We start from the raw sequence: 17,788 nt of genomic DNA, 5'->3' as shown, positions 1-17,788 counted from the left end.
TGCATGTCCCACTGGTTTACCTTCGGGAGGGTTAGTGCCTTCCCAGTTGCTCAGGTCTGTAAAGGCAGGGGACTGATGCGCAGAAGCAAGAAATAGTCTTAACAGGTGGGGGGATAACAAGCACGTGAAAACTCATACGGGCGGCAAGATGTGTGCACATGGACAGAGGCACAGAGGCCAGCAGACCACGGGTGACAAGAAGGGTGGGGATATGGCGGTGGGACAGGTCTGACCTGCCCCTGGTGCCCTTAGCCATTAGTCTCTCACTGAGACTGACCCAGAACTTTCCTTCAGGGCCAGCTTCTCAAGATACCGCACACCTTCCACCCCGACCATGACGGGCTGGTAAGGGCAAATTCCAAACCAGAAATCAACTGGAACCTCCTCTTGCTCCTATGGACATTTTCTCTCTGAGGGCAATGGTTCGCTTGTCTTTTCTGCCCCCAATTAGAAGAACGAAATTTATTATTTTAATTGCCTATTTTTGTAGCAGTGTAATTACCCTGTGCTAATTAACTTTGGGACTAAAATAAAGGAAGCAATCCTGCATAGTGGTGAACAGCAGTATTTTTAAATGAAGGCCTAATTAATCAAGCAATTCTTTAAATGTGTGATGGAAAAATATTTAGTTAAAAAAGAGGATTTTTTTCCCCCTACAGTGTATATATAGTTTCCTAGGGACAATAAGTGCATAGATCCTTTAAGGAAGTTACATTGGCACGTTGAAGTCAAAAGAGAATTAACCAGGAGGAGTGCTCTACATATTAAAAACATTATTTTTTAGTCTCAAACGACAACTGCAGTGTACTTTATAATCTCAGAAGGGTTCTGTCGAGGAAGAGGTGGGTAATTAGGGTGTGTTTTTCTCTGAAAGCTACACAAGTATTCAGAAAAGTGACACCAGCGGGAACATCCTCTGGGGCCATGCGGCCTGTGTCTTGTAGCTAAAAATATTTTTTTCGGTTTTTATCAGGAAAAAATAAGGACATTGGATAGAGATAGAAACTAGGATATGAGCTGGGATACCCAAGAGTCAATTAAATAACTGATGAAATTTTAACTCAGACAATGAGAACCAACCACAAGGGCAAAACATACCCACACTTCCTCCCACCCCGTGGCCAACCCCCTGGACTGGCTGCGCTGGGAAGGGGGCCGACCCGGAGCTCATCCCTTACTCTATACTGACTGGTCAGTGACCCAGAGTCACTTGACCTTTCCAAGACTAAGTTTTCTGTGAAACAAGGACAAAATCCTTACTTAATCACAGGGCGGTTTTGAGAATCAAGACACAGACACACTCGCAAACCGGATGAGTGTGTGCGGCAGAGGGGGCCAGGCCAGGTATACCGGTAAGAGGGCACAGGGTGTCCCGAGAACTCTCAAAGCCCCTGTGTCTAAAGTTTACACTGACAACCTAAGGGCTTCTGATTTCCCACTTCGCTAATTTCTTAGGAAAATCACGTTTGTCCTCAACTCGAAGACCACTGAGCCCCATATCCAGGTAGAGGAACTGAAAGAGAAGCCTTCACGGGGTGTAGCTAGTAACACTGATGGCTGCCGACGAGAAGCCTGGTGACGGAGTTCCGGTCCCTCTTAGGCTCTCACTGACTTAAAGGAACAGGCAGGACCATGTGCTCCTTCTAAAGGAGGCTTTAAAGAGCACAGCCACGGGTCCCACAGGTCACAACCTCTGTGTCTCAGGAAGAAATTACCTACTGGATTTCAGTTCATCACCAATGAGTGATGATTGGTGAATTGCTAAAAACCTTCTTTCCTCACACCATCACGAGTAACTCCCATACAGTCTTCCGTGCAAAATATCTCAATATTAAAAGTGCATCGAATCTGATAGACTTGTGCAATAGAAACATTAAAAAAATAAAAAAACACCTCTATATAAAATTAATTGTGCTTTCTTTTTAGCGACCACAAATGGTTTGTATTCGTAAATCTTTTTACTATATATCTGAGAGCTAGGAAGCAGTCGAAAGTTGTTTAATATTTTTCTATCTATTTTTGAATTGGCCTCCCATCCTTGGCCTGTCCTGTATAGCAAACTATCAGGTTCAAGAAATTTAGCTCTAAAAATTCCAAGTTATGGTTTTCATATTTGCCTCCAGCTAACCAGGGCACAACGTGTTGTTTTCCAGGAAACCTCTCTTCTTGTCATTAACCGTTACCCATTCCAGTTCAGCAAGCTCTGAAATTTGTTGGGCATATAAACAATTGGGTCTTTCAACAGGATGGTTTTGAGAGTAGAGCGCGTTAACAAAGAAACGACAAAACCAAAGTGACAGTGCATCGCATCGCAGGAAAGGTCTGGAATGTATGGCTGTAAACTACAACCTCCACTGTCTCGCTAATTAGCACCCATTTAGATGTTAGTTTTTCACTCTTTCCTAAATTCCGAATCAAATGTCTTAGTGTCCATGCAACACAATACACATAGGATTTGTTTTTTAGGGGTTACCTTTTTGCTCCCCATCACGGTCCTTTTGTATGAAAAGATGTTTTTCAAGTATGATGATCGACATGACATTTTATTTTTAATATTTCATTGCTCATTCTCTGAATGCATCAGTAAAAGTGATAAGAGTATTGTTTTCTCGTCTCTCTTCTGCTGTGAAAAAACTGTGAAAGACTGTTTCCGTTCTTCCCATGTTTCCAGAAAAAGGGGTGGAATGTCTCATGTCATAGTCCCAAACCTCCAGCAGGTTGAGGCCTTGCCCCTTCCACACCATGAGTGCTTCCAGCTGGAGTCAGAGGCTCTTAGCAGCACGTGCTGTCTAAGCAACTCACACCCTCTGGCCCACAGGTGACACTTAAGAACAATATTCCTATTTTGCACTTGCCCCAGGAGACCTCGCATTCACGGACCACCTCATTTCTGAGGATGCTGCGAAACAGAAAGACAAACGGCACACATTCGTCCTTCTGACCACAGTGTCCGAGAGATGAGACACACGCCATACCTCTCTGGCTCGCAGCTCAGAGGTCTGCGGAGCTGCTCAAAGAGCAGCCCCTGAATCTTGCCTTTTTGGGGGCAGAGCTCCAAGGAGGAGGAGGACGCCCAGCAGCCTGGCCCGGGACCAAAGACCACGATGGCTCTTCCTTCCAGTGTATGAAAGAACAGCCGGCAGCTGCCGGTGCAGGAGAGATTCGTGGTGGGGGAGGGGAGAGAAAGGAGGATGCCAGCGCCAGTGTCCAGAAAGCTCCCGGCAGGCAGTGGCTCAGCTTTAATCGTCTTCTTGGCACATTGGCAAGTTGACAAAGGTGAAGACGTTAAACTCTATCATTATTGAGAAGCACAAGAAGATAGCGTAGAGACCCAGCACGGAGATACCCAGCTTCCGGTCCAGTTTCCACTTGTTTAGATGGATGCCCAGGACCTGCAAGGAGAGAGTGCAAGCACTGGCTCAGGGACAGAGACTTGCAAAGGCAGTTTTACTGGAAAACCACACACATCCTATGAGCCCCAGAACTTTCTTCAAAATGTGGACTAGAGCAGAGGGCGAGCCCTGCAGGCGTTAGACTTGTCTGATGAAAGGGGGAGGCTTGGTCCAGCCCTGCTGTCTCCAGGACAGCAGCTGCCCTCGTGGAACCGGCCCTCCCCGGCCCAGTCTAGGTACCGAGGTCTTCCCTGCCCGGACCTTCTCCAGCGACAGCTAGGGTCTTTTGCTGGGTCCTCCCTTTGCTTTAGAATTCTTTATCCTCAGCATGCTTCAGCAAAACTTCAAAGGCTCCTGTTGGCCCACGGTCTGACAAACATCAGCTTGGACCACCTTTTTCTGCGTGCATATGTGCGTGCATGCGTGCGTGTGTCTGTTTGGGGACATGGGTTGGAGCACATCTTCTTTCTGCATTCTTTCCAGACTCTCCCACACTTCCCTTCACTCCTTTTTTCTTGTCTCTGAATCAAGGAGGCTTCCTAAAAGGTTGGATCATACTGACCTCGTGAGAGCAATGTCATGGGTCCTATAGAGACAGACCCACCTGGGTTCAAATCCCAGCTTAGCCATTTCCTAACCCTATGACCTTGGGCAAGTTACTTAACCCCTGAGCCTTAATTTCTTCTAAAAAATGAGACTATCAGGTGGTTGTAAGGACTGAGTAAATAAGCAGAGGTAAAGAGTTTAGCACAGTCCTGGGCATGTGGTGTAAGGAGACCTCAGTATTACTATGTGTCAGTCCTGAGGCCTGACCATCATGCCCCCATTTGCCACCTCAGATGGGCTGGGTGGGGGGTATTTCTCTCTTACTGGCACTAGTGAGAGGTGATGGTTCTGGCAGCAAGAAGAGAGGAAAGTAATTCACTTCCTCTGGTGACTTCTTAGTTGCCCAGGGAACAGTGTAGTGGTGGGTGCCAACATTCTTGGCACAAATTGTGTCTGGGGGTACCTGCATTTATATGTTTCCTCAGCTTTATCCCTCACGGCCAGGGAGAAGTGAGAGGGGTTTCAGAGATAGGTAAGTGACCGGGCAGAATCTGATGAAATGAAGTATGCCCGGGGCGCCCATGTTGGAATTGTAAAAACTCACGGTGAGCGCCACGGAGCCCAGCAACAACACCACGGAATAGACCAGACCCCGGCTGTTGATCTTCACCTGGAAAAACAAGCACATGTGCCCTGACTGTCTGGGGTGCTCCATTCTGAGAGCCTGGTGTGCGCTGCTTTATTCCTTCCCCCACGTGGAAAGCACAGGTGGGTGTTCTCTGTGAGCACGCACGTGGCCGTGGAGGGTCAGCTAACTATGGATTCAAGTCTCAACTCTGGACCAAGAAGGGACAGGCACACCAACAGGTTGAGCTACAGGGTGGGAACACTGATAAGTGCGGGGCACACAGGGGCTCCCCCCTGCAGGCACCCCTCAGGCTGCTCTGGGAGCCTTTGCGGAAAGTGGGTGCCATGGTCCCAAGGAGAAGGGACCAGTGTGTCCCCCAGAGCCCTCGGCTGGAGCAAGGCCAATGCCAGCTGAGCCTGGCACCCATCTCACTTACTAAGGAGGTGAGAGGAGCTCACCGTGGATCCATAATTAATAACCATGGTCTGCAGGCCCCAGGGTATGCCGAGTCCCACGAGGATGTCGAATACATTGCTTCCTATGGTGTTAGAGACGGCCATGTCACCAAGACCTGGAGGGGACACAGACACGTGTTATTCATTAAGACCAGGCCACTTGAAGCCATTCTTTCCCATAACTGTTCTATCAGTGCTGATCCTTAGAAAGGAATTCCTTCTTCATGGACCCACATTTCTAAAACTTTTTTATGAGGTCGAAGACCCTCTCCCTTCATGAAGTCTACAGGGCTCTGTATGGCCTGAATTGTGACCCCCCTCTCCCCCCCAAGATTCATATATGTTGGAGTCCTACCCGCCAGTGCCTCAGCATGTGACCTTATTTAGAGATAAGGTCTTTACAGAGGTCATGAAAATGAGGTCATTAGGGTTGTTGCTTATCCAGTATGACAGGTTCCCTTATAAAAAGGGGAAACCTGGACGCAGACAGCACAGGGAGAATGTCATGTGGACATGAAGATCGTCGTCTGCAAGCCAAGGAGAAAGCCCTGGAACATTCTTCCTCCCAGCCCTCAGAAGGAACCAACTCTGCCAACACCTTGATCTCAGCCTCACAGCCTCCAGAACTGGCAGATAGTAACTTTCCATTGTTTATGCCTCCCAGTGTGTGGTACTTTGTTACAGCAGTCCCAGGAATCTAGGAAAGGGCCTTTCATATTTCTCCTTCCAGATTTGGCAGCCGATGTTCTCTGGGGACCCACTAAGTGCTTCACCTCATTTAATGTTCCCCAGTTGCTGTGGGACAGAGAGGGCATTGTCCTCACATGGCAGATGATGAAACTAAGGCTTGGGGTGTACTCAAGGTCACATGGTTTGCGAGTGGTCCGGTGTCCTTCACACCGAGCCATGATGTATACTCATGGCCCAGGTAATGGCACCATGACCTTGGCTTGAATGACAGGGCATCGGGTCTTTTGCCTCGGTGGCTTCTGAAGGGTGAACTCTTTTCTCACAACCAGACTAGAAGCATCTTAGAGGGCGAGGACCATGCCATCACCTTCATCTTCCTGCCCCAACGTCCAGTATCGTGCTAGCCACTCAATCTTCATAATTTAAGATTATTAAGTTATTAACTTACTAACTTGAGGGGTCTTAGAAAACAAGCTTTTATCAATAAGGCTCATGCTGGCTGAAATCTGTTCTAATCTGTCCGCTTAGCCCTAATGCGACACGATTGTGGTCATCTGGCACACATACAAAGGTTTGAACAAGCCTGAAACACAAATGCCTGTGACTGTAAAACTGCTTTGGTTGCTGAGAAGCTCGCAGCAACTCAGACGAGCCTCTGGACAATGGACTCACCTCCATTTGACCCCCCCTCCCCCCACTGGTGTAAGCCAGGTTACTGCCTCCTCCTGCCCTGCTACGGTCATCCACTGACCTCCAGGACACAACGCCTCCCTCAAGGACCGCACATTCTCCTGCCCTGCCCACCCGAGGCACTGTTTAAAATCTGGGCAGCTTGGTCCCTCTAGGGGCGGCATCTCTGGGAACCCGGCCTGCCAGGCTCCCAGGCTCTTATAAAATGTGGAACGTGCGGCAGCTCTCCTGGCCCAGCTATTACCTCTGGCGAGGACGCAGGCACTGGCTGGACAGGTCGGGAGGTATGAAGGAATGTCAGAGCTGCTCAGGTTTGGCAGGCTTCCTGCTCTGCACAGGCGCTGCCCTTTGAGGAATCTTCTGGCGGTACTTCTCACACTTGAAGAGCACATGACTGACTAGGGCCTCATGCTAAAAAGCAGGTTCTGATTCACTGGGGCTGGGGTGGGGCCGGAGAGTCTGCATGTCTCACAAGCTCCCTGTGGAGCCGATGGTGCCGGCCTGGACCACAACTCAAGCTGCAAGCCTAGTTTAGGGAGCCTTGGGTACAGCACCTCCATGGTACAGCACACTGCATGGCTCCTGCTGTGCCTCCTGACCTTGCACCACGTCCACCCAGCCAACCCCAGCTCGAGAAAAACTTATCATCTCTCATTGGTGTATTGTTGGGGCTGGTATGACCGAATCCCACGCCAGTTCATGCCACTAGAACATGAGTCAGGCCCTCGGTGCTTGTCGGCTTTCCTGTTCCCTGCTGTACTGGGTTGAATAGTGCCCCTGCCCTAATGTCCACCCAGAACCTGTGACTGTGGCCTTATTTGCAAAAAGGGTCTTTGCAGATGTAGTCAAATTAAAATGAGGTCACACTGAGTTAGGGTAGGCCTGAATCCAATGACTGGTGGGACATTGGGACAGACATACACACACAGGAAGAACACTACATAAAGATGCAGGCAGAGACAGGAGTAATGTAGCCACACACTGACACCTTGATTTTGGACTTCTTCCAGCCTCCAGAACTGTGAGAGAATCCATTTCTGTTATTTTCTGCCCCCCAGATGTGATACTTTTGTTATGACGGCCCTAGGAAACTGAGGGGGACCTGAGTTTGCCACCTTAAAATATGCCTCTTTTGGGATATTGATTATTTTAAGGTGGTTATTTTCAAGAAACAAAAGACTTGGGAAAAACCTTTGACCGTCCCCTAACTGCCTCAAAGAATTCAGACAGAGGGCCTGCTCTAGGAAGGGAGGATCATTACAGATAAGTATAGTTCAGTATGAATGAGTGTGATAGACGGGGAGGAACCTAGCATGGGCCCTTTGATCAAAGTCCTGCTGCGTCCCATTGTTAAAGAAGGTCTAGCAAACATATATTTACCAACATTGCTTTTCCATCTCCACGTGAGTTGCCTTCTTTCCCTTTGAAGTCAAAAACCATATCCTCTGTCCCTGACCCCATCCCTCACCTTTCTCTTTAGCTCAAGATGGCATCTGAGCCTCAACTTGGGCCCCATATTCTTATGGCACCCCCATATGTACATACATAATTAAATTTGGTTATTTTCTCCTGCTAATCTGTCCTATGTCAACTCAATTATTATTAGATCAGCCAGAAGACTTAAGAGGGAAAAGGGGGAAATTTCCCCCTGCCCCATAAAACGAATACACTCACCTCAAAGGTCGCTCCATTAAATTCCATTCCCCTCAACTGTTGTCCTCCCTGTACCAGTTCTCTGCAAGGCTGCAGCCTTCTGTCAAACATATACCCTCTCATGTTTTCTGAGGACCGACTGACCAACCAATCAACATTCTCTCCTGCCTTGGAGAAATAAAATGTCCTCTCCCTCTCGCCAAAGCCAACTTTCTCTCTGGGTGCTTCTCCCCTCTCCTGTCTCCTCTGAGATTTCACTCTATTATTTGCAGACCGTGCCCCCAGTACTTCCAAACTTTCATCTTTGGAGGAAGATCTGTGTAAGTCAACACAGAGATACTACCTCACTGGCAGAAAAGGCACAGTGAGTGACAACTGGCTCTTTACAGCTCTTGTGTTCTGCCATCAAAGAGTGGACAGGTACCCTTCACCTGGCTTAACCCATGTTACTCTGTAAGCCCCAAGATGAACCCCCAAACAAACCAAAACATACAAGTCCTAGAACTCTCCAGAAGCATAGGAATATGGTTGGAGATTTAGGACATCCCCATTTTGCCTTCCTGGGCCCAGAACATTTCTTGTTACGGCCTCATTTGCTCCCAGAAGTCTGGGCTTTGGCTCTGTTCAATCTCACATTGGTGATTTCAGAATAAGTTCATTTTTATACAACTTCACGCACACAAATGCTTCTGGAGGTCTGGAAGAGTTCATCTTGGTAGTATTCTCCTCATAGGTGGAATCTGATACATGTGCTTTCCAGACATGCCAGTTTCCTCCACAGCTGGACTTATAACAGCCATGAACTGTAACTCAGAGAGAGGTGAGGGAGTCTCTGGGCGATGCTGATGGTTATAGGGGCCGAGACATGACGCGTACCTTGTCTCGCCACGATCAAACTCGCCATGCAGTCTGGGACGCTCGTGCCTGCTGCCAGGAAAGTAATGCCCATGATGACATCAGGGATCCCAAATGTATACCCAATAATAGTCACCTGCAGGAAAAGGGGGGAAATGGTGCTTATCCTGAGTGTTTTTTTTCCTTGAACATTAGTACTGACGTAACCAATTACAAAAATCTGGAATATGACTTTATTTTAAAAACACCTTTTAAATGTGTCTTCTTGCCTAATATGCATTCACTATTTCAAAAAAATGTAGAAAATAAAGTAAAATGAAAATTAAAAAGCACCTACCATTTCTCGAGACCCACAGACAACCACTATTAACACTTTCCACCAGCCAGTGGCTCTTGAAGTTGAATATGCAGAACATTGGAGGGCTTGTTAAAATGCAGATTGCCGGGCCCTACTTCCAGAGTTTCTGATACAGGAGTTCTGGGGTGAAGACCAAGAATTGGCATTCCAGCAGCCTCAGGGTTCCAGGGGGTTGGGACCCTGAGGCTGCTGGTCTGGGAACCATTTGAAAACCACTGCTTTAGAACATACCCTTGACCGTTTTGGTGTTTTAGGAAAAATGAAGTCAGATTATACTATCAACCTAAATTTTGCAACATTTGTTTCATGTAATAATCTATTGTGAATACCTTTGCATCTCAAATATTATTCTACATTATTTTAAAATGAAGCATAGGTTTCATTGTACGGCTATACAGTTTTAGCCAATCCCTCACTGCTGGATACTAAGGTTGGTCTTTTTTTTTTTTTTTTTCCCCTTGGCTCTTACAATATCACTGCCTATAAGTAACATTTATCGAGCAATTACTGTTTACCAGGTCTCTACCAGCTGTTTTACTTTCACAGTCTCATGGACTTCATGAGTGACCACCCACTGGTGAGGGAGGCACTACTATGATGCCCATTTCCTGCCTACAGAGCCTGAGGGTCAGAGAGGCTAAGCAAGAATGCCTGTGGGCACGAAGCTGGTGAGCCCGGGAGCAGGGATGCCAGGCCTTAGGGGTGAGAGATGTGAAATGTGGTGGGGGTAAGGGGTGGGCAGGTACGATTTCACAGCTCCCTGGCGCCCTCATCAGGGCAAAATGAAAGTAAGTGCATGGCCATGAGGCCAGCACATCTTGCTTATGTAGAAATTAGGCTAACGTGGCCATTTACCACTTTCTACAGTTGAGGCCATTGCATTCCCCCAAACGGAGGGCAGCTCAAGTTGAAAACTGCAGGTTAGAGTGTCCCAGCTGGGGACCCCAACAAGCCACTTGCTAAGACAATGCTTTAAGAAGTTGGGGTGGGGTTTGTCAATCAAGGTGGTGGGGGTGGGAATGTTATTAAATGTCCAACTTCACTGCTAGTTAGTAGAATTAATTTAATACTGTTGTTTTCAGTAATTAAAGAAGAAAAAAATCCACACATTCGTTAACTTGATCTTCCTACTTCTCATACCCACTCAAATGTCATGCAATAACTTTTACTTGCAATGATTTTTTGGGAATGCAAGTTAGGAAGAGAAATCACTGGATTTGTTGTTAATCAAATGGGGTGGCCTTTAACCCTACTCAGAAAATTTTGTTTCCAAATTCAATTTATCGAAGGCATAATTTTTATTATCTTTTTCACAGTCATCCTTTCGTGGGGGGTGGGGTGGATAGTAGCTAGTTCCAGCTCCTCCCCCACCCCAGTGCGCATGCGCACGCACACACACGGACATCATGGGGGCTGTAACCTTCATCTGAGTAAAGCGTGGAGCAGTCAGTGCTGGCTGCACGCCATGGTGAAAACAGCTCGTATTTACAGCTATGAGTAATTTGCCTCACTGCAAGCTCAGAGCACGATGCCTGAACGGAGGCTTTTCATTCTCTCAGAAACCTTGTTAGACAGTGGATCGTCCCCATTTCCTAGAGGGGGTGACTGTGGCTCAGGGAAGTTGAGTCACCTGCTTAAGTTTTATGGATAGTAAGTGGGAGCACTAACATTCAAATACTTTGCCACGTGGCCCCACAGTTCTTTCCCCACCAAATTGCTCCTCTGAGGTTAAGGGAAAGCTGGCCCTTGTGCCTCTGAAACTAAGACCCGCTTGCCCTCTCTGCAGCTGGCATCAGGTGTTAGGAGGAGAGTGCACTGACTACGTGGACACCACTAAGGTATGAACGGCTGCCAGGTGAGCTTCGCAACAGCAGACATGCAGCCATTTCAGTAACCACTTCTGCTCTCCTTGCCCCTGGGCTCCCCATGTGGAATGAAGAGGAGGAGGGGGAGAGAAGGGAAGGGGGGGGACCCCACAGGGTGGTACACGGAACGAGGTGGTGGGGGCTCCTGCTTGGTCCAGCCCAGCCAATGAAGGTTTGTATAGGGAGCTGGGATGCATGGCCAGAGGAGCTGACGAGAAGCTGTGGCACCGCTTCTCCACCTGCAAAACTTCAATCCGAATGGCATTTGAAAATTCCAGCAACACACCAAGGCAGTTCAGGATAGTGGTTGAGCTCATGGACTCAGGAGAATAATAGACCAGGGTTTTAACCCCAACTCTAGAACTCACTAATGATGTACATAATTGTGTAACAGATGCTAATTGTGTGACTTACTGGGCAAATTATGCAATCTTTATGCCTTAGTTTCCTCGTCTGTAAAATGGGCATAATAAAAATAGTTGTTATGAGGACAAAAATAGTTTATATAAAGTTTATACATGTGCCTGAACATAGAAAAGGGAGAGGAGCATCCCTTGACAGGACGACTAGAAAGGGCTGACTTGTGTTCATCTCCCACTGTCTGCAGTCTCCCCCACATTCCCGTGGGGACACCGGAAAGGAAGGGGGCCTAGTGACAGCCCTCCAGAGCTCTCTACAGAGTCCACACCACACCTGCCATATTCCTCTGCCAATCCCACCAGGACGGTGCATCTCAGGCTGCCCCATGAAGGTTTGTCTCCCTCCACCACACCTGCTTTGCAGGCAAACCCCACCCTGTGTCCGTCTGGGTATCCCTGGCACGTAGCACAGCGGCACGAACCTCTGCTGAAATCCCTTTCTAATGGAAATAAGCCGAGGTCAGTGAGGTTGGTAACTTGCCACAGGTGAGGTCACTCTTAAACCCAGCTCTCCCACCTCTGGCAGGTGCTAGGCAGGGGCTGTCCGTCCAGTCCACCTCCTCCCGTCACTCACCAGCCACACCATTAGGTAGGAGAAGATGGCAATCCACAGCGTGGCGGTGATAAAGGTGACCATGAAGAACTTCTCCCAGCGAGGCTTGCTGCAGTTGGGGATGGTGATGCACAGGAGGAAGATGAGTGGCCAGGTGAACACCCACTTGGCTTTGTCTCCTCTGGTCTCTGCAGTGGGGTGGGGCGGAGCCAGAAGGGGGGTGGGGAGACACAGGCACTGGGTTACACACCTGTCAGTCTACCTGCCGGTTTATTTTTCAAGCCAAACAAGAGAATGTTACCAATGTGACTCTGAGCAACTGACCTCACAGAATCACACACCTTCATAATGTCACCCGAAAGTGATCTTAGCAAGACAATTCATCAAGTGTTTGTTGACTGAATAACTTCAGTCAGTTCAAATCCTTCCTTTGACAGAATAAGGAAAGTGAGACCCAGAGCGGAAATGGACTTTCCCAAGGGAGCTGGAATGGGGATGTGAAATATGGATGGGCTTTGGAATCAGACAGAACTGGGCTGGCATTCAAATCACCTTGAGAAATCCCATCAACTCTACTTCCTCCTCTGACAGTAACAGTTGTAGTAACAACAACACAATAATCAACCTATAGAGAGAGTATTTGCCATGTGTAGTAGGTGCAGTGCTAAGCACTTTGCATTTAGTAGTTTGTTTAAGTGTTAAATAGGAACGTTATGTCTTTCTTGCTTGTTGCCAGGATGACCTGACACAATGTACATAAAACACCCAGCACAGAGAGCTCCGCACACATTACTGCTCTGGAAATCACAGCTCCTTTGCTCCAAGGTCATCTTCTCAACCTGTGGCAGATGTAAGACTAAAATGTGGGTGTCCTGGCTGGCAAGTATGGCCTCACTGGCCCCTACCAAGGGAATCCATAAACAATTCAACTGAGGAAAAGTGGCCTCAATAAGCCACCAAGTGCAACCACAGGGTCCTTAATAAGCCTGAGTAGGGTGTACATGTGCAGGCTCAAAACCAGCTTGTTGGTGATGCCGCTGAAACGGTGGAGGAAGGACCTCTGAAAATTCTCTCCATAAAAGCAATGAGAGCCCTGGCAAAAATGGTCAGAATTAACCCTTTTCAGACCTCTGGAAATTAACCAAAGGCTTGTAGCAATCCAGGGAGTGTTTACTTAAGACAACTGACTGGATCTCAGTAAGAACAGCAAGATTTATAGAGTTTGTCTTGCCCTATTTCCATTGCCTCTCACCAGCTCTGGAGAAAATCAGCAGCCTGGCACCCACCAGAGGGGTCAGGGCAGGGCTGGAGCTCCTTCTAAGTCCATTGCCAGAGACTGGGCATTATTTGACCTGGCTGGTGCATTCCTGGAAGACCCCATTTTCAAGGCTGTCTTTGTTTGACCTGACTCAGAGCTCAGACAGTGTGAATAGCCTTTTCCTTGGAGACATTTGTTGAAAACAATCAGAGGCAATTTTGGGGCATCACACTGCCCCCAGGAGATGGATAACAGTTGGGACAAACAACAAGTGAACTAAAAGCTTAAAAGAAAATAAACTGAGGAATGGAATACCTACAGAGGCCTTCACAAAGCTCCTCGTATTTCTGGGAATCTAAAAACCATGAACCTGCATAAAGCTGAGCCCATAGTTATTCACATGCTCAGGAAAGACTTGAGAATGCCCTTAGCTTTCACCTTGGCCTAATGTTGAGGCTCTGAGTAAGCAAGGAATAAAGGCAAAAGTGGGGTTGTAAACCTCCTGCCTGAGTGTTGAAGATGTGCCTGCAAACATATAGAACCCATCAGCGATGCCTGGGAAACTTACTGGATCCAGGCATCTAAGGAAATCTATGTCCAATCATTAGATGACCTTAGGCTAACTTAGCAGATATTTCAGTGGCCACACACAACAAGGAATACAGACTTTACAGAATTATTTGAGAAAAGTCACTAAACAAACCAAACCAACAATAAATAGTAGCAACAAGCAGACCAGGGAAGGAAGAAGAATATGTTTTCTAGAGTTGTCAAATTATATTATTTTAAATGCCCAGTTTTCAACAAATTAGGAGACATGCAAAGAAATAAGAAAATATGGCCTATACTCAGGAAAAAAAGCAATCAATAGAAACTATCTTTGAGGAATCCCAGACATTGGATTTACTACACAAAGACTTTAAGTCAGCTATTTTTAAATATACACAAAGAAGTTTCAAAATGTCTAAAAAACTGAAGGAAAATATGAAAATTATTTCCCACTATATAATATCAATAAAGAAGTAAAAATTATATTTTAAAAAAGCCAATAGAAATTCTGGAGTTCAGAAGTACAATAACTAAAATGAAAAATTCACTAGAAGGGCTCAACAGCAGATTTGAGCAGGAAGAAGAAAAACATCAATGACCTTGAAGATAGGTTAACTGAGATTATCTTATCTCAGGAACAGAAAGAAAAAAGAATAAAGACAAATGAACGGTGCCTCAGAGACATGTGGCACACCACCAAACAAGCCAACATATGCATAATGGGAGTGCCAGAAAAAGAGAAGAGAGAACAAGGGGCAGGAAGAATATTTGAAGAACTCATGTTCAAAAACCTCCCAAATTTGATGAAGAACATTAATATATATATTTAAGACGAATACACATTCGTCTCAAATTTGCATGGAACATTCTCCAGCATAGAGCATATGTTAGGCCATAAAACAAATAAACATCAATAAATGTAAGAGGATTTAAATCATGCAAAGTATGCTCTACAATCATACCACAATGGACGAAATTAGAAATCAATAACAGAAGGAAAACTGGAAGATTCACAAAATATGTGGAAGTTAAATAACACACTCCCAAATCACCAATGGGCCAAAGAAGAAATCGCAAGGGAAATTAGAAAATACTTTGAGATGAATGAAAAGGAAAACACAACATTCCAAACTTATGGGATGCAGTAAAAGCAGTGCTTAGAAATTTATAGCTATAACTGACTATATTAAAAAAGAAGAACGATCTTAAATCAATGACCTAATCTTCTTCCTTAAAATCCAAAAATATTGAGCAAATTAAATCCAAAGATAGCAGAAGGAAGGAAATAATTAAGATTTAAGTAGAAATAAAGTTTATTTCAAGAAAATAAAAAAAAAGAATCAATGAAACTAAAAGTTGGTTCTTTAAAAATATCAACAAAATTGACAAGCTTTTAATTATACTGACCAAGGAAAAAAGAGAAAAGACTCCAATTATTAAAATCAGGAATGAAAGAGGGTCATCACTGTGAAACTCACAGAAATATAAAGAATTATTGAGGAACATGATGAACAATTGTGTCCCAACAAATTAGATAACCTAGGTGAAACAGACAAAATCCTACAAAGACAGAAACTAGCGAAACAGACTTAAAAAAAAAAAAAGAATAGAAATGCTGAGTAGATTTATAACAAGAGATTGACATAGTAATAAAAAAAACTTCCTTTAAAGTAAAGCCAGGACCAGATGGCTTCATGGTGATTTCTACCAAATGTTTAAAGAAGAACCAGCATGAATTCATCACAAAAACTTCCAAAAGACAGAAGAAGAGGGCACATTTCCCAGTTTTCTCTGTGAAGCCACGGTTACACTCGTTTCAAAATCCAAACACTAAGAGAATAGAAAACTACAGACCAATATCCCTTAATGAATATAGATGCAAAAATCCTTAACAAATTCTGGCACACTGAATCCAACAACATATAAAAATGATTATACACCTTGACCAAGTGGGATTTATCTCAGGAATGCAAGCTTGGTTCAACATATGAAATTCAATCAATCCAATATATCATGTTAATAGTATAAAGGACAAAAGTACAATCCCGTCCATTGAAGCAAAAAGGCATTTGACAAAATTCAATGCATTGTCATTATGAAACACTCAACAATCTAGGAGTAGAAGAGAATTTCCTCAACCTGATAAAGAGCATCTACAAAGAACACACAGCTATTAATAACATCATACTTAATGGCCAAAGAGTGAAAGCTTTCAACAAAATGAGAATGTCTGCTTGTACCACTTCTATTTTTTCCCCCGTTTTCTTCTGCCTCCTCCCCTCAGTCCAGTTCAAGCCCTTGTTTCTCAGTCTAGTTGTGTAGGACACAGCTCCCTGACCCATGCTGGTATGATAAGCCTTGTGCCAAAATAGTTTGTGAGTTCCTCAATATGCCCACACAAAAACTGTTACTCAAATGTTCATAGCAGATTATTTGTAATAGCCAAAAGTGTAAACAACCCAAATACCCATCAAGTAATGAATGAAAAAAAAAAAAAGGTATATAAATACAATGGAATATTTTTCATCCCAAAAGGAAGGAAGTATTGATACATACTACAACATGGATGAAGCTAGAAACCATGCACAACTTTTTTGCTTTCACATGTATTAGGCTAGGGGCTGGGCTGAGGGCACAGCTAGTGAAAGTGAAAGAAACCAGACACAAAAGGCCGCATATCATATTCCATTTATATGAAATGTCTAGAATAGGCAAATCCATAAAGACAAAGTAGATCAATGATTGCCAGGGGATGGGAGAGGGAAGATGGGGAGTGATTGCTCATGAGTATGGGGTTTCTTTGGGGGTAATGAAAAATTTCTGGAATTATATGGTGGTGATGATTGACGAGTTTATGAATATACTAAAACTCACTGAACTGTATACTGTATAAGGATGAATTTTACGGTATACAAATTATATCTCAATTAAAAAAATTGGAAAGTAGGCTGGCAATAGCTGTTTTAGCTCTGTTACGTCTGTTTGAATCTTCTTTAAAAGTATGTTTACCGAGAGAATAAAAGCAGCTTACTTATAATATGAACCAAGAGAATACAGTTAACTCAAAATTAGCAAATCCACTCATGTATTCATTCTAGATGCCTCATCAGAAAAACATCTGTCTCCCAGATCTTTGTCTACATGCACTTTCCTGCATCTTGTAATCCTTGCACAGATAGCAGAAAGGTTTCCTGCCTGATTGGGTTTGTTCAAACTTCCTGGTTCTCCCCTTGTCAGCCCACATTCCAACTCATCTAGGCTGCTGGGGAAGGCCTAGGGTATCTCCAGAATTGACCTAAAACTTTGTATACATGGGAATATTTCACTTTGGGGAATTATAACCTTGAATACTTAAATGTTCAGGAGCGTCTCTGCAGATATATACAAATGCCACCACAGGAAAATAATTTCCACAGGCACCAGATTGCATTGGGTGTTTGTCTTTTTGCTTGGTATGGGTTTCACATCTGGCCCCACCCAGCTGCAAGCCTCATGGCCCACCACTGTTTCCTAAGAAACAATGCTCCATCAGACCTGTCCAATGGCTATTTTCCAACTGCTGGATGAAACCCATTAATGGATTGTGAAATTAAGTGGATGGCAACTAGCATTTTCTTAAAAATAGGAAATATAGTTACGGTATATAGTAAAAGTTAAATATTATTACATGAGACTCCTGTTTTCTCTTTATAGATATCCACGTGTGTGTGTGTGTGTGTGTGTGTGTGTGTGTGTGTGTGTGTGTGTGTGAGAAATATTTATCACTGTGGGTTATGGTCAAAGTGTGGAAAACCGGCACACTGCTTATGATATGCAACTGCCCCCTCCACCTATCTTTACCCTTCCCATTGTTCTGACTCTTCTGGAAAGTCTCTCC

At 45.1% G+C, this 17,788-nt stretch overlaps 1 protein-coding gene across 3 annotated transcripts in view; it reads right to left on the bottom strand.

Annotated features, from left to right (window-relative positions):
- Positions 1 to 2,524: 2,524 nt before the first annotated feature.
- SLC24A4 (solute carrier family 24 member 4) overlaps positions 2,525 to 17,788 on the bottom strand; it is a 137,996-nt gene continuing 122,732 nt past the window's right edge. For 2 of the 3 annotated variants that reach the window (XM_019745316.3, XM_088797456.1), the window contains 5 exons: positions 12,126 to 12,292; positions 8,931 to 9,045; positions 5,025 to 5,137; positions 4,543 to 4,608; positions 3,104 to 3,392 (listed from right to left, as the gene is read on the bottom strand). In XM_019745316.3, coding sequence (XP_019600875.1) covers positions 3,240 to 3,392; positions 4,543 to 4,608; positions 5,025 to 5,137; positions 8,931 to 9,045; positions 12,126 to 12,292 — 614 coding nt within the window. In that variant the 3' untranslated portion in view covers positions 3,104 to 3,239. Of the gene's footprint in view, positions 3,393 to 4,542; positions 4,609 to 5,024; positions 5,138 to 8,930; positions 9,046 to 12,125; positions 12,293 to 17,788 lie in introns of all 3 variants that reach the window. The other variant, XM_019745322.3, reaches the window with a different exon arrangement.

This window comes from Rhinolophus sinicus, chromosome 3 (genome assembly GCF_057876585.1).
Source record: "Rhinolophus sinicus isolate RSI-liver-muscle chromosome 3, RSI-T2T, whole genome shotgun sequence".
Classification (NCBI taxonomy): domain Eukaryota; kingdom Metazoa; phylum Chordata; class Mammalia; order Chiroptera; family Rhinolophidae; genus Rhinolophus; species Rhinolophus sinicus.
The sequence above is the reverse complement of the archived record's forward strand: the minus strand, read 5'-3'. Positions and strand labels throughout refer to the sequence as shown.